Here is a 17632-nt window from a genome sequence, read left to right on the forward strand (position 1 = left end):
TCATGTCACCGAGTCTTCTCAAGACATCCATGAGAATCCAAGGAACGCATTCGTAGGAATTGGTATAAGAATAACACTAATAATGCTAAATTATTGGTTTATACTTTATACTATTATGCTTCTTTTTTTATTTTTCTTTAATTTCCATTGTATTTGCCATTTGTCCAACATGAAGTCATGTCTTGTTGTTCTGCTTTACCAAAGTTGACCACATGAGGTGTACCGTTACAACGTCTGTTTCAAATGAAATTAAGAAATTTCGCGTTTGCTTACTGAATTAAACTATTGCGAAAATAGGGTTATTATTAATATTCTTAGTGCTAATTGTCAATTGCATTATTTGCAACATGTCATCTATAACAAAAAAGAGTTCCATAAAAAATATCGAGGAACAAAAAGTTAAACAGTTGTTGCAGAGGTATGTCATATTGAAAGCACTATTAGCCTAATGTGTACCAGAACATCATGCGTTGGAGGAATAAACATTAAAATTGAGAATACAAAACATGTTGGCAACTGCCAATTGCATTGTTTGCGTCATGTCTGCAGAAAAAAAATGACATCAAAGGACTATGATTGAGGAACAGAAAAGTAAAGCAGATACTGTAGTAGTTTGTATAAACAGGAGTAACTTTTGCAATGGAAACATTCATATCATAAGGGGTTTGAATTTATAGACACTCCCTTTCTCATCAACCTTACAAAAAAGGTGCCAGCTATACGAACTGTGTCAACAAATTAAAAAAAGGACAAGAATACTTTTCACTCCATAATAATATTCAATACATGACTCAGATCAGCCATCTGATTTTAATTTGATTATTAAACATGTAATGTTCTAACATGACGGTTTGGATGTCTCTTTCTGTTCATTTTAAATACGCAATCTGACATTTTAAATATGTGAATCTAACACCATGTTCCCACCTAGAATCCCAAGCAAAATGCAATAACAAATTAAGCATATTGGTGACAGTAATTGGATGACCTCGATTACCAGCATAATCTATTTAATCATCCTCCAAGGTTTCTACGAATTGTTTCCACTTCTCTGCCAGTAATTTGGAAACCCTTCTTGAGAATTTCATCATAAATAGCAGGTTTGCTAGCAAATGTTGCAAGTGATGCAATTTGAGTACCTGGGTTCTGGCTATTTAGACCAGAAAGGGCCAGTGCCGGTTCCCTTAACTCATTATTGGACAAGAAATGTATCAGGCCCTTTGGGAACACAAAAGACTCACCGGGCTTCAGGTTCTGGGTAAACACACGGTTATTTGTGTCAATAAAGCCCACAAGAAGCTGGCCCTTGAGGCAAGTGGTCACTTCGGAGGCCCGTGGATGCGAGTGAGGTGGCACGATCCCATTCGCCGCTATATCAACCCGGGCCAATACCAGGCCCAATGTGTTAAGCCCAGGAAGATTAACAGTGTTGGTGGCTGTGACACTGAAGCCAAATTGGTTACTGGTGTTACCATTCTTAGACAATGCAGATGTCAGAAAATGTGAGGCTGTAACTTTATCTGGGTTGATACAGGGCACCCCATTAAGGAAAAATTCACCTTTGTTATCAGCAACACAGTAATCTTGAAGTGGGTCAGGGTCGGGTCTGGATTGGCCCAATAGAAGGGATAGGGTGAAGAAAAGTAGGAGAAAATAGTTTCTCATTTTTGGTACAATTGAGGAAACAAGCGAATGGAGAATTATATTTTATGTGGTAGAATTGCATGAGCCAAATTGTATATAAATAGTTGTAGAAGAGAAAGAGAGAGAAGGTGGTGGATGTTGATATTGATTTAACTTCCATGTGTGTTGTGGGGTGTGGTGATTGAGTAGCTTAAGAGCATAGGATGAGAGAAACAAAGGAAAAACTTAAAGTAAGTGTGATCAATTCATATTAAGCCACACACAAGGGCTGATGTGTACCTTCTATTTGACTGAAAATGATTTTTCATTTTGATTAACCAACATGCTTTATGCTATGCTTACCATTCCCAGGCCGAGTCCATTGCTGCTAATTTCATTCTTTATTTGGGCTTGGGCCCATTTTAGATCACCACTCTGCAAATCTAACGCTGTCGTTTGAGGTAGTAGGGACTGATACGGCATCGTTTTTTGTTCTTATTTGAGGGTGTAGGGGCTAGGACCTTATACTTTAGTTCAGCCGATTCTATCATGGTCCACATGTAGCCCAAATGCTACGTATATTATAATAAATTTTTGAGACTCGTCACATGCAAACTTTCCACACGCGGCGCGAGAGTTTTAGGTTGGGGCGATGTGGGCCTTCCTTCCCTGCCTTACAATGCTGCTTGATCTCATCCATGTATCTAACCATCACTGCATTGGGGTTAATGGGTCTCTTTCTTTGAACCATCTAGTATAGAGATATTCGTTAGTTTAGTGGGAGCAAAGGAAAAATTAAGTGTGGTTGTGACTTGACTTGTGATCTCCTTCTTTTATTATTCAGTGCATGGTCACTTGTTTTGTTGAACATATATAATTTCTGTAATTATTTGCTAAAAAGGGTATAGTTTCTTTTTGTTCTTTTTTTTTTTTTACTTTGTACAAGGTTTTGGTTTCATCATTCTATGTCCTTTCGTTGTGCTGTGTTGTGATCCCTGAAGTCTAATCCAACACACTGATTCAACCTTGGCCCTCACTGGAAAGCAGTGGTACTTATTGCGTTAAAAGTTACCAAGTTGTGATTTAGAAATACCAAGTAACTTTGCACTTTTCTCTAAATTTTTCTTTTGGGAATGGATTGTTTTTATGATTGGTTTTTGGGTCTTGGGAGTTTCCTGAAGTGCCACAAGTAGACAAAGGCTGTTGTTACTGTAGACAAGTGAAGTCGAATTTGATGTGAAGGAAAAAAAAAGAGTATTCTCTCACTCCAAATCCACATGCACATGTCCCTGCTATTCCCCTTTCTCATCATTTGCTGCAAATTATTTTAGACTCTTATTTTTTTGTCCCATTGGGAGGACTCTTACTCCTGGTCTTTTCAGTGAGATATCCAGGAATGGTTATTCCCCAATTGCTTGTTTACAGGCCGTATAGTGCATAGCTTCTGCGGCGAAGTAGTTATTTATTTCCATTGGTGAATTTCTTGTGGATGCAACAGTGTTTGAATATAAGGTAAACTTGTTTGTCATTAAGGTTCCTTCATATTAGAAGTTGATTATTTTTTATTATTGATGCAAATTTGTCTTGCTCTCTGCTTGGATCACATCCAAATTTATGATTGTTGAAATCCTGTGCTCTTTTTGGTGTTGTTTGTGAGTTGTCTTTGTGTTGGTCGTCTGCAATTATGCACAAAAGTTTTTGTTTTTTCCTTGTTATTGAAGCAGATGGGAGAAAGTGCCGCTTCCAATCCTTCTTTGCAAGTGTCTGTTTCATTTGGGAGATTTGAGAACGATTCCTTGTCTTGGGAGAGATGGTCCTCTTTCTCTCCTAACAAGTACTTAGAAGAAGTTGAGAAGTGTGCCACACCTGGATCAGTGGCTCAGAAAAAAGCCTACTTTGAAGCCCATTACAAGAAGATTGCTGCCCGGAAAGCCGAATTGCTGGCTCAGGAGAAGCAGAAGGAGAAAGATTCTTTCAGATCAGAAGATCAAGATGAAATAGATCTGGGTGGCAACGCTGATGCAGAACTTGATAAATCCGACACTCAAGGTTTCGATGAAGGAGTTACACAAGAAACCAGTTCTGTTGGTGAGATCCATAGGACCCATGTTAATGATTCTGAGGAGGAAGTTGCAGTTTCAAGAGATTACGAAAGTTCGCCGGTTGAGATGGAGAACAAGGAAGTGGAAAGTAGATCAAATAGTTCCTTCCAGATGGATGAACCTGAAGATGTATGCGTGAAACATGAAGAAAGTCCTAACATTGAAGCTGAAGATGTGAAGGAAATTTCCCACGTTGTGTACAAGGACACAGCAAAGGCTTCAGAAGTTGAAGCAAAACATGTGAAATTGGTTCAACCAAAGGAATCTAAGGTTTGATTCAATTCATATATCTATCAGATTCATGTTCTTTCTGAAGGGTTGACAATCTGGTTACCCTGGTTTTAATTTCTCTCCCTCTTATTTGGACAGGTTACCTCTGTGAACAAGGGCAGCAATGCAGCCAAGACAAAGAAGAAACCAATGCTACCTACTTCTAAGGCATCCCAGATCTCCACACCAAAAAGTTCAAAGCCTGCATCAACTCCTGCCAAAACAGTAACACCTGCTTCTTCAACTAAAAAGGGAAGTTCGTCATCTTTGTCTAGAAGGCAAATTACTTCTAGTGGGGAGAGTAGAAAATTTGCTAACAAACCTTTGCACATGTCTCTGAGCTTGGCTCCAAGTAATCCTGAGCCAGCTCCTCAAGCTACCATGAGGAGATCTTTAATCATGGAGAAAATGGGAGATAAGGACATAGTCAAGCGAGCATTTAAGACATTCCAGAACAGCTTCAACCAGCCAAAAGCTTCTGATGAAGACAAATCTTCGATAAAGAAGCAGGTAATTGGAAATCTTTATGCACTACTATTCATCATTGACAAAAAAAATTTATATACAGTGCAATCAGTACTGCCCAACTGTAGAAAATGTTGATTTAAAAATGTTTCTCTTTATTTCCTGTGCAGGTTCCTTCAAGAGGGACCGTGTCAAAGGTTCCAACATCTACGGCTTTGAGGAAAGAAAATGGACGGTAAAATTTTTAAACTGCACTGATAATGAGTTTTCATTGCACAAGTTTCTTTTTCTTTTGTATATTTCATGGTCATTTTCTCTTTGTCTCTTTCATCCTACTGGTGCGCTCAAGATTTCCATTTGATGAGGTCATGTTTTTTTTGGTAGCTTTCTTTGGGCGAATTTTAAGCAAGGAAACTACCGAAATTGTAGAATAGAGGAGGAAACGTAGCGAGTTATTGTTATGCAAATTTATTAAAATATATTTTATAACTTGTGATTTTGTCCAACACATCTATTGTAATTTTAATTGAAATTTCTCCTTAAGTTGAAAATTTCTGTATATGACCCTCTCGAAATTATTTTTTATTAGGCCAACTAAGGTTGAGAGTGCGGATAAAAGTGGAAATGCTGTACGAAGTACTTTTGGCCCAAAAAGTGCCATCAGAGCAGAGAAAGGAAAAGAGGTAGGACTAGCTCTTGGTTTTTTTCCTATTACATTTCAGTGCCTATAACATGGAATATTCATAAGATTATGAGAATTCAACCACCCAACTTATGCCTTTTCACTTTCTATTTCTTAATCAGTCTTCAAGAAAAATAGAGGAAAAATCTAATGCAAAAGAAGTAGAAAGAACGCGTCTTCAATCAAAAGTAAAGGTAAACGCCCTCTTTCATGTTCCAAAATGTTTTTCTAGAAATGACTAGCATTTCCTACATTCCATCTTGCCTATGGTTTCACTTTAGTGTGTCTGCATATATCTAATGTACTAGGAAAAATGCTTGAAACACCCTCTTTGAATATATTCCCTTCTGTTAACTGCTGTTAACCTTATGAGTGCTACTTATTAAATAAACTTCACTTATGTTACGAGTTAATAGTTTTTAAGAAAATTTAACCAATAATAAGTATGTGTTACACAGTTTATTCCAACATTCATGATACTTAGGTACTAATATGTAGAATAGGTGACATGGAGTTATTAAAAAAAATGGACATTTATATTTTCATCCATAAATGGCTTGTCTGAACTCTGTATGCATAAAACGCAGGAGGAGAAAAAAGAGGAGGAGATGAAAAGGTTAAAACATAATGTCAAAGGCACATCCACACCAGCTTTTTACCGTGGTCAAAAAGTAGTAAAAAGTCGTCCAGAAAAGGTACAAGTTGTACATTTTATCCGAGATATGTACCCTACATAAATTGTAGTTTATGTTTGTCCGCTGAATGTTTCTTGAATTCTTACCATCATTTTCTCTTTTGGGGGTAATAACTGATTATTTCTTTTCTTTATGTTTAATAATGTAAAGCAATTTGTAAAACAGCTACTGTTGATTGCATTCTGTTTCTGGAGACACAACTGTAAATTACTAAATAAAGCTCAACTTTGTAGTGAAGTAAGCTGAAACTTGTGTTCCTCAATTTTTAACTGGAGTCTGGTGATTGTTGACAAGAAAGGGAGATCTATGTGACCTAGTTGTTTTGATTTGCTGTAAGAATGAACCTGTTTCTTGCCAAATGAGCGATCTGGTTGATGGAGATGATAATAGAAGTTCTTGTTTACATTATACATTCTAACAGCATTTCTAGGATTACAGAAAGATATTTACTGACTGCGGATTATGTTAAACTAAATGAGTTTTGAGGCATGGTTTGTATTTTACTTTAGAATTTTTTTGCAGTGATGTTATGTAGTATGCGCCTTACTTTTGAGAGCTCTATTAATAATACGAACGTGCTATATCAATTATTTATACACATCATTATGTACCAAGGAAAAAAAGAGGGTGGGGGAATGCCAAAGACGAGATTAAAGAAAGGCTTATTCCATTAACTGTTATTTCTAATTTCAGGGTGATGCTAAAAGTAAAAGTTAGAATCCTTGGTGACCCCACAAGTGATAAAGGTGAAGGAGAAGGAGAAAAGAGGTTAAATACACCAGTGTATCAGGTAGACCTGTATGTTCAGAGGAAATGTTTGTGGAAACAGCTCAATGCTGTGATATCCATGTTTGGTAAGCAACAGTGGAGCAACATCCTAATTAAATAGGAGCTTATGAACATTATGAGGAGTAGGAGGAAGGAGTAGGCATCATTTATTGATGATAATTTTCTTCCTTGCATTCCTCGTAGGCATTGTGTTGATTAGGAAATAATATTGATGTATGTAATGTAAGAAATGCAAATATCTGTTGTCATTGGTTGCATTATTATTCTGCTTCTCTACCCGTCCTATGTGGGTGATTGATATGGTTTTTAACGTGTTGTAGACCATGTATCTCTAAGAAGCTAAGGTGATATAAAAGTTGTCTAAAGTTCAACTCGCCTATCTCCCCCTATTCACATGCAATGATACAAACAAGACTTTGTTACATTGGGAAACATGATTGAAGAATTTTCAGAACCAAGGAACAAGACTAATTAAGTGGGTTTCACAAAGCAGATTAATTTCAGTATCAAGTTTGACATATGTTCTCTCCAATATACACTAATCAGAAATAAATATTGCTGGATGTGCTACCTATACGAGGAAGATTCTTATGCCAGCAACTTGAAATTTTGAACTTGTACAATAGCCTCTCTCTCTCTCTCTCTCTCTCTCTCTCTCTCTCTCTCTCTATATATATATATATATATATATATATATATATACTTTTTGTCTTTTGTTTTTTTATTATCCTTTCTTTTTCTCCCCTTTATTTTGTAGTTAAAGTATACAAGAAAAAACCTGTGTAACTGCGTACGGTTATGGAGTTGTAGGATAATACTTTTGTATGTACACAAATGCATACATAAACAGAAAGGTACAATTATCACTGAAAAATTAAAAAGCGCACCACATTTACAATACAGAGGAAACTTGCCAAAAGAAACTTGCAGAAATAATTGTACGTGGGAATTCAATTTATGAATGTTTTCTGACGCAAACAGAGAGCTATTCAGCTAAGATAGTAATGTCAAATTTGTCGTGTATTATGCAGAAGCATATCTGACTGTCTTGATGAATTATGGTAAAATAAAATCATTGATGACACGAATTCATTTTCTATCCTAACGTTGCTCTATTAGTTCATGCGCATGATCAGTTTACTTTTTGAGCAATGCTAAGTCAGCTTCTTTGATGTCATACCTCATATAAATAAAATAAAATCCATCAGTTGAACATTTAAATACAATAGAAAATGAGAAGAAACGCAGCACGTTATCAAATTCTGGATAACAAAAGAATCCAAGATCTGTGTATATACATGAGACTTAAAATTCTCAAGAACAATAGTTCTCTGTACAAGTGACACGTACATTTAGAGGTTAAACTTTGAAAAATTGTTAACACTACAAGAATGGTTTTAGCTTCTGAATTTAACAGACAAACTGGCTCTAACAGTTCAAAAGCACACACTGCCGTCATAGTATTTCCAAACCTCCAATGGTTAGCATTTTGCAGCACAAGATTCTCCACCACAAACTGCGAACTATCTCATTCATATTATGAATGAAACAAAGCGAGTGATGTTGTCACTTTGAACTGAGTTTTAGCACTTCAGCTCCCTTATGTAAATGGTCCCAAAGCTCAGGTTGCATGTGTTCGCAAATCCTAGATTTCGATGACATGCAATGTTAAACCTCGAAAGTCCTTTGTGCTGGTTCCTCTGCAGACTATTACAGTGTTAGACTTAATTTACCTTAGGTGTCTTCCTCTTCTGCATGTTACGAGCAATCTCAATGCATGCTTGATCAACCATTCCCAGAAAATCCTTTACTATGACAAATAGATAAAGAGGGTGCTCTACAATATCTTTTGAAGCTCCTCCTTGATAATAATCTGTTGTTTTTTTCACAATTTGCATCACCCTTGTTTGCTCTTCCCTCACTAATCTCAATTCTTCCTCAGCATTTTCAAGAAAACGGTTCATTTCTCTCACAAAGTTCCCTCCCTTGTCATTTCCACACTGGGAAACAAGTTCTCTAATCTCAAGAATCTTGGCCGAGAGTGCTGAGATTGAACCAACAAAAGTGCTGTAATCTGTAATCGCAGCTTTCCTCACGTTGGAAAACTCAGAACTGATCCCTCCCACAACTGGCAATCCTAGTGTTATATATTCCTTTTGTCTTTGTTCATTTGAAGCAGAAGAATTTTGAGAGTCATCACTCTTGTTACTGTTCCTGCTGCTACTACGACTCAAACTGTGGTTGCGGTTGAGAACAGCACGTTTTCCTTCAGAACGAACAACTTCTTCAACCACAAAGTGAAGCAGTGTGGTTTTTCCATCAGTGCTCTTGACATCAGAGAGCTTTCTTAGAGAAGCCATGTTGAAAGCTTGAGCATTACCTCTCTGTGTGCCTGCATTCATGCGATTTCCAGCCTTAAGCACAGCTTCAAGAAGTTTGACAAAGATTCCTTGTTTTCGAAGCTCCTTGCACCCCATTTCAAGGGTCTGCAGAAACTCCTTGATTTCTAGAACCTCGGAGTCATAATTCAACCTGAATAGCAAGGCATTCAATCGCTTAAAAGCTGAAGGAACAGCTTTGAGGATGTGGCGTAGGAAAGTTTCGGCTTCAGCAAGTTTTGAAGGGTCTCCTTCATATGCAAGTACAAGTGATTGTTCTTCTTCTGTTGGGGCTACTCTACCAAGCTTTTCAATGGTTTCTATATTAAGGCCATGACCATCAATGAGTGCTTCAATAATATCTTTACGAGAGACTGTCAAAGATTTCAAAACAATAGCAATGTTTTGTGATTTTCTTGGGTCAAGAAGGAAGGCATTTGATGATAGAGCCAAAGCATCCTTGCTAGAACTCGTTGAGTTATTTTCTTTGGGGGCATTATCATTTCGGTTGGTGGCGACTACCCCGAAGAGAGCTTCCATAAGATCATCATCAACCCTGTAGTTTAATAAATCATCAACCGATGCTAAAATGGAGGAATCAAAATTTAGATATTTTCAAAATCTAGTTTACTATGATTACCTGAAAGAACCACGGTCCATTTTGTCCCACACCATAGAATGATCAAGGTTTGTATTCACCTTATCCCAATGTAGTGGCTTTAGTTTCACCTCAGGTGAAGTGTCTCCTTGCTTACTTGTGGTACCTGCTGCTCTTTCAATTGGATTAGGTGGCGGTTTTGATGATGACTTCAAACCACTTGCCTTTGGTGGAGGAGGTGGTGGTGCTGGACTCTTTCTAGGAGGGATTGGAGGAGGAGGAGGAGGAGGAGATGCTACTGCTGAGTTCATGATTTTTGGAATTGGAGGAGGAGGAGGAGGTGGTTGTGGTGACTTCTTTTCATCTATGATTGGTGGAGGAGGTGGTGGTGCTGATGCTGGTATCGGAGCTTCATTCTTTTTATCAGGTACTTTTGGAGGGGCCAATGGTGTTGCAGAATTTGTAATGTTTGGAATTGATGAGAAAAAAGTGGAGATTGGTTTTGGTGATGAAGGGGTAAAGGAAGGAGAAGATGAATGTGTAGGAGAGCTTCCAACCGATGAAGGAACAGTGGGAGGAGGAGCAGGAGGTGGAATTCTCATGATTGTGTAGGACTCTTCTGGAAGAAATATGTTCATGTGGGAAGTTGAAGATTTCTCTCTAAGAAGAGGAGTTTCTTGAATGAATTCAGTTATCTTCCCTGGATTTCCCTCATGATCACCTTCTTCATCTTTGGGACTATCCAACACCTCCCTTTGAAAATCCTTTTGTGGTATCTTTTTACCTTCAAGCTTTCTCCAATAAAGCACATCCAAACCATCCTCATCAACGATCAGTCCCTTCACGTTTCCTTCCATTCTCTCAAACACCTCCACCTGAGGTGAAACATGCCTTTCCGCAGCAGAAGCGGTGTTCTTACTTGTCTCCTTTCTCTTCCTTGTTCTGGAGCACCTTCTAACAAAGAAGAAAACCAAACCAGAAACAACAAGAGTGCTTGCTGCAGTTGCAGCCACTGCTGTTCCTACCTTACTGTTTGATGAAGAGGCTTTTGTTGCAGCCACTGGTCCTGATGATGGTGGTGATGCCTGTGGCTGAAAAGGTTGGATTGGGAGGGGTGATTCCGAAGTTTGGATTGGATAAAATGTTTCAATATTCTGAGGAGTATTGATCTGGCAATAGCAGGTTGGTATTAGAAAGCCTTGCAAAACAACAAGCCTCACAAGAAGAAGAAACATCATGTGCAAAGACACGGATTCTGAGGAGCAAAGATTAAAAATACAAAGAGGTTTCCACAAAGTTAGCTATTGTAGTTTTTCTGCACGATCGCCGTTGCAAGTTTTGTCGTCCTTCATTGTCTTGCGCTGTTGGTTTTGCTAGCTGAAAATTTCAACACAAGTAAGCAAGTTAAATATATTATCAGCCTTCCAGATGCATTCCAATTTCACATTGCAAAGACGAACATGACCCTTACCCTTGAAATGAGAAAATGGTGCAGTTTAGGATGGTTTAGTCATTTAGCAGTAGCATTAAAGATTTGGTCATGCTTTGAAATTCACAAGTGGAAACTGATTTACAAAGTCAACCATTCGTATTATGGTACAGGTTTGAAGTGGCACAATCATGATTCAAAGGGCTTTTCAAAACGCCATAAATGTGTAGTACAGTAATCTTACACGTCTGACTTGGCTTTTTTGTACAAACGTGATTTTGAGATTGTAGCAGCCTTTCATAAACTATTGATTTAAAAGCTTAAAAATAATAAGAAATACCAATTCCACTGTAAAGCCTTTGGCTGAAGGATTAGTTGACTCAAGAGGCTCACCAAATTTGGTTGACTTAAAGGTCTTGCTAAGGCCAACCCCGCGTTGAATACTCAGTATTTTAAGAGACGACCTAACAATAAGGTGCAGTGGTTCAACAATGTAAATAAGGTGTGACAAGAGTTTAACATCTCAAAGTAAACAATATCTTACTATAATATAATCGATCCAAACAAAATTAAATTGATAAATGTAATTAATTATAATAATTAATATGATACGAATAAAATTGGCTTCCTAAAAACATTAAATACTATTTTTATTAGTTATATTACGTAATCAAATTATCAAATATAAACTTAATTGATTGAATTTTATATCTGTAAATTTATTAAAAAATATTTGTATCAATTATATTAATATGTTAATTTTTTATTTTGAAGATATTAATATCAGCACCTTGGTTTGTCAGAAATTATAAAAATAATATGGGCTAAGATATGGTTACACAAGAGTAAAAGAATAGTGAAATTAAACTTTCAATATTTATTTTAGAAAACAAATTAATTCAAATCTAACAGATTATTTTTATCATATTCTCTTAATTATAATGTATATCAAATTTCACATAATTTCTTTCTTTCTATATGGATATGTTATCTAAAAATAAATATTTAAGTATTTTCAAATATCATTTTGTTGGTGAAAATTAAGTGATGTACTTATAGATAATTTTGAAACTCTATGAAACTTTATATGCATGATCTAATTAATAAGAATGTGAAACTCAAACGATGGATTACTTAAATTTGCATTCTAAAAAAAAACAAAATTGAAGAGATAATTAAACTAGTTTTTACATATAATGTATACAAATTTGATACTAAAAGTATGGAACATATGATTTAGCTTTCAATTTTTATAGGAGATGATTGTCTTTTCACTTTTCGAATTATTATTTCTAATTAGTTTTAAAATTTAGTTATAGCTAGAATAAGAATTATAATGAAAACCATATATTTTATATTACACTATATCATCAAATTAGAAATATTTTCTAAGGTTATTAAGTTAAAAGCCAATAAGCTTATCAATACATGGTATTTTGTAATTGAATTACTAGGTGACTTAAAGTATATACACACTTATAATAGCTTTAGAGTTAAATAAAAAATATGAGTATAAGAGAGTTAAATAAAAAATACAAACAAGTACCTACAATTAACTAATACATCAACATTATGCTTTAAAAATTGAAGAACAAAAAAAGAGAAACCTAAAATAGAACAACAGTGTGAGACTAATTTTTCTAACGACATCTTCCAATTGATAATCACAATGAAAAATCATATGTCAGGAACTTGTTCAAAAATTTCAACATGGTGATAATCATTGTTTTAATGAATGACTCAATAAATATGTTAACAAATATTTCTTCTAAAAAATATGACTTTTACACATTTTCTTGACCTAAAAAACATTTTTCCACTTAAGTTAAATTAGACAAAATGAATTTGATTTGATTAGACCATTTTGATTTTTATATTTTTATTTTATTTAAGATAATATGAAATATTTCATTTTGGTTATAATCTTGAAATCTATATTTTATTTATTCAAATCTTAATAACCACAAATTTAAATAGGCGATTCCATGACAAAATCATAGTTTATCATTTCAATGCTACGTTGAATGAGAATAAAGGAATTTAACAATACATCATAATAATTGGATTAAATCTAAACACTAAGAAGAATGACTTTTTTTTAAGTGGCAATGTGATTACTAAATAACTTATAACTTTTAATGTTAAACTTACATGTATGCCTAAATAATATAAATTATCTATTTTTTCTTTCTAGCGTCTAGGGTAATTAAATAACTTTTAATTTTAAAGATTCAAAAATTTTAAATATATATATTATGCAAATTGATGAATGTCATTTGCATTGCTCAAGAACTTTACAAAATATAAAAAATATGGATAATTCACAATAATATCTCTAACATCTTGTTAGGTATTACTAATAAAAGTTGTTTGAAATTTCCTCAAAGAATCGCATTATTTTCTCTAAATGATTTATTTAAACTATTTAGATTTTTGGATGTTAGCATATTTTTCAAAATTCTATACAATGCTTCAAAACACTACCTATTTGACATTGGCGTGTCATTCCAAATTATTAACTTTTTGGTTTGTAAAAATTGAGTTATGTTACTTCCATGGTTTATATTATAACTTGAACATTCATTTATCCCCAATAAGATTAAAAACCAATACGATGTTCTTTGTCCCATAAAAACAAGTGAAACAATTCTACTTTAAATAATAATAGCCTTCTAGTTTAAATAAATGCCTTTCATGTTCCTCCATACTCACAAGAAAAATAAATCATTATAATAACTCAATTCTTATCATAATCTCTTTGTCTACATTCAATTGCTTACATGTTAATTTTGACTAAATAATCTTGTTGATCATTCAATTAGTTGTGACTCAGCTCATCAGCCATAAACCTATTTCGTTATTAAGTTTCCTTCATGAGAGAATATGATAAACTTGAAATTTTTTCAAAACTAGACCTTTATATAGCATTGGAGCACATTTTTAATTTCTATTGAACAAATATTTCTAATATCATGCAAAATAATAAAATATAATTTTTTTCTTACCATAATGACAAAAAGTAATTAAGATGTATTTTTAAAACATAATGATAACAAATAAAATATATTTTACATTTTAATAATCTTTTTCTCTTTTATGTTGAATTTTATTAGCTAACAACTTCCAAAATTTTCCTCAAACACTTCAAGTCTCATGATTGGATTCAACTTAAGATCAATAATGTAACACATAATTTGTATAATTGAAATTCAAATCTTAATTCACTAACTTCTACAATTTCATCAACAAATTCTTTCTCATCAATTAACAAATTAATACATAATGTTTTTATAGGTAGTCGTTGTAAGTTATTATGTTCACTATTATAATTTGTACATCCCTTTAAACAAATAAAAGAAATTCTTAAGAACAGGTCTCTTGCTTAACATAATGAAGTATATCTATAACATTACTTTTATGACTTTGTTTTGTGATAAAAAATTCATTGGAACTTCAGAATGTTTAATGTCCCTTATGCTTACTTCCTCTACAAAGAAAATATTATATTATCACAAATTTAAAAGAAAACATAATTTAATAATAAATTTTAAAATTATAATTATAAACAAAAGTATTCACATATAATAGATTTATGGGTAAAATTTGTTAGTAATTTATAATTTTTATTATTGATAGATATATTTATTAGTATATTTCATCAATAAAATGGATGCTAAAATTTCTATTTTAGTTTTAACCATGTTCTGATAAATTATGTTGCTAAATATGTTGATAATTAAATTTTTTGAAATTTTTTTTTATAGTTGAACTTTTGAAAATTTGTTAGTAAATCCATTGATACTTGTATTTTTTAAAATTTATCCGTAAATTCATTGGTAATATAAGCACTGGTGTTCCCATCAAATTTAATTAAATATTTGTTATAAATTAAAGGGCTAACTATGTTTTTGATTCCTAAACTATTAAGTTATTTTTGTTTAAGTCACTCTTTCAAAACTTGCTCTAGTTAGGTTCATATCCTTTCAAAATTCATAAAATTAGTCCTCAATGACTAATGATGTTAGTGGTGGTTTCCTTGACGTGGTAAACGGTGTTTCACATCAGTTGTTCGTTTCGTGACAAATTATTTAATTTAAAAAATGAAATTAATTTTCTACTTTATTTTCTTCTTCTTTGTTAAGACACTCATTTAACTTTATAAGGTTCTCCATTTCAGCACTGTGATCCCTGTGTTGGAGGAAAAAAAATGAAGAACAGATCGAGAGAGTGGCCAAGTCCCACCGCACTTTCTCCATTGGTCAAAGATGATGTCGTCACCACGCACGAACCACCAGCTAGCATCTGCATGCCTGAGACATCCTCCTCTATTCACACCATTAAGCTGATCATTGTCGAAAAGATTATAGCACACACAAAAGAAAGAGTAAACTAAAGTACAAAAAAAACATCCATACATTTTAAAAACAATAATATCACTTTCATAATATAAATCAAACAATACATAAATAACCTCATCAACCTTAAACTCCAACCATCTAGATATATGTATTGATGTCAAACTCATGGGGGACATGTCCCGTGTGCGGTGAAACAACTTGTCCAAACCATAATACCAGACCATCAAACTTCCACACACCAAGGTTAATCCGTCAAACATCTATGGCCTAAACCAGTGACTATAGACTAGGACCTCCTGCTACTCTTGACGACATAACCACCCATCTCTATTTGAGATTGAGAGTTATTGAGAGTGTTAGAATCATCCCGCAATCTCGGATACTTCAATACATTACACAACAGAACACCCAGAAGGATTTTCGATTGAATCCTTTTCACCTCAAACTTGAATCCATACAAAATGCTTATATCGTGTTTAGTATTCATAAAAAAATATTGTTGATAGGGAGAGTTATGTACAGCTGAACACATATCTCACATATGAGTTTTTGATGATGACAAAAGAAATGTTTATAGTTTCTTGCATAAAAAAATGGAAAAACAATTGCTTGATTATATCTATGATTGTGCTTGAATTGTTTGGTACATGTATTCATTGATTGTAAATGAATCGTTAGTTGAAACACATAACACATTGCACATTGCATATCTGATAGAAATAATCGATTACATTATTTTATAATCGGTTAAATTTCTTCAGATTTATGTTTATGTTTAACAAGGGCAAAACAACTATGTTTTAACCTATTACATTAAGTGTATAATCGATTAAAACATGTTGCTATGCCAACATATGTTTGTTGAGTGCATTGAAGTGTTTTGATAAGAAAATGTTTTCAAATTTGCTTAAGTATGAAACTTAACCAATTACATTATTTCCATAATCGGTTAAAATGCATTTTAAGTGAAAACCATTTTCTTGAAAAGCCATAACTATCAATAACGGTCATATTTTGAATGTTGTGGCTTGTATGTGTTATATAATCGATTGCATGTAATTTTAATATGTTAAATCTTATGTAGATGTAAAACTATTAAAGCAGAAGAAAAAACTGAATAGATTACATTAAATGCTTAATCAGTTAAATTGCATAAGAGTTGAAAAATATATAAATAGACGCATTGCTCTTTGCTCTCAATGATTTTGATGATCTAAAACTTTCCTAACTAACTTTGATATTTAATTGCAAAAGCTTCCTGATATTCTTGGAGAATCAAAATTGCTTGATTGGAAGGAAATCTATAAAGATTCTTGCAAGATTGAAGAGTTTTCATATTAGTGAACATTCTACACATTGTCGTGTATTCTATTAGATCAAATCAGTGTTCATCTATAATATGGTTCATTGTGTCATCTTGTCAAAACCTCCAATTTATACCAATTTATTATGTTTCATCTTGTCAAAACCTCCAATTTATACCAAAACCAGCCATACCTCTAACATTATACCACACCATGCTCCATCAATTCCATCAATTCTAAAATACAATTTTCTAAGTTTTACAATTCAAGTTTTGTCACTACTAATAAATAGTTTTTATTTATTTTGTAATTAATTTTATAATTAAAAAATAGTTAAGTTTTAAAAAGTAATTAAATTGCAAAACTCAATTGAATTTAAAAAAAAAACCGACCACTTAAAAATGAAACTGATAAAATAATTATTTGAATAAAAAACTATTATTTAAAAAATAAAATTAGAAAATAAACATAGACATCAAAAATAAAAATTCCAATTAACTAACCGGATACTATAATTCTGTATATACAGTTCAAAATTTTGAAACAGCGGCATTTTTAACGGTTATATTTGTTTATTCTAGATGGTGACCTCCAAACGACCAAAAGAGAAAATTAAAAGGAATTATTATACTTTTTCCTAAACCGATTTTTCGGTTTTGCTTTGATTGGTTAATTTACAAGGAATCATTCATTTGCATATTTTTCTACACATTGAATCGTACGGTGAAAACGTCATACCATTTCAAATGGGGTTTATTTTTTTTTCAAAGGTAATTTTATTCTAGAAGATGAAACAATTTCAATTAAAAAAAAAAAAAACAAGTTCCCTCAGTTTGCATGTCCATAAATTTCAGTTTTTCAACCTAATTTTTTTTTATGTTTGTTAAATTTGGGGGAAAATAAAATGAGTAAATAATTAAGTTTGGGAGTTAACCTAAA

At 33.4% G+C, this 17632-nt stretch overlaps 3 protein-coding genes across 4 annotated transcripts; 1 reads left to right on the forward strand and 2 right to left on the reverse strand.

The window, feature by feature from the left end:
* Positions 1–434: 434 nt before the first annotated feature.
* Positions 435–1866, reverse strand: GLP7 (germin-like protein 7). Its single transcript, XM_047304386.2, has one exon. The coding sequence runs from the start codon at positions 1663–1665 to the stop codon at positions 1015–1017; it is 651 nt and encodes a 216-aa protein (XP_047160342.1). The 5' UTR covers positions 1666–1866; the 3' UTR covers positions 435–1014.
* A 513-nt stretch (positions 1867–2379) lies between these two features.
* Positions 2380–7240, forward strand: LOC124830611 (neurofilament heavy protein). 2 transcript variants are annotated; one of them, XR_007028195.2, is made up of 9 exons: positions 2380–3135; positions 3348–3995; positions 4095–4505; positions 4631–4695; positions 5050–5143; positions 5265–5336; positions 5730–5837; positions 6531–6691; positions 6947–7240. XR_007028195.2 is itself a non-coding variant. In XM_088094871.1 (9 exons), the coding sequence occupies exons 3-9, from the start codon at positions 3348–3350 to the stop codon at positions 6552–6554; spliced, it is 1422 nt and encodes a 473-aa protein (XP_087950997.1). In that variant the 5' UTR covers positions 2380–2877; positions 3049–3135; the 3' UTR covers positions 6555–6924. The 2 variants fall into 2 exon arrangements, 1 of the variants encoding a protein (XP_087950997.1); XM_088094871.1 differs by lacking the exon at positions 6947–7240 and having other exon boundaries at positions 2380–2877; positions 3049–3135; positions 6531–6924.
* An 815-nt stretch (positions 7241–8055) lies between these two features.
* Positions 8056–10958, reverse strand: FH8 (formin 8). Its single transcript, XM_047304383.2, has 2 exons — positions 9645–10958; positions 8056–9560 (listed from the first exon to the last, which is right to left on the reverse strand). The coding sequence occupies exons 1-2, from the start codon at positions 10838–10840 to the stop codon at positions 8351–8353; spliced, it is 2406 nt and encodes an 801-aa protein (XP_047160339.1). The 5' UTR covers positions 10841–10958; the 3' UTR covers positions 8056–8350.
* Between the last annotated feature and the right edge of the window lie 6674 nt (positions 10959–17632).

The sequence above is a fragment of the Vigna umbellata genome, chromosome 7 (genome assembly GCF_029865625.1).
Source record: "Vigna umbellata cultivar VRB3 chromosome 7, Vumbellata_1.0, whole genome shotgun sequence".
NCBI lineage: Eukaryota > Viridiplantae > Streptophyta > Magnoliopsida > Fabales > Fabaceae > Vigna > Vigna umbellata.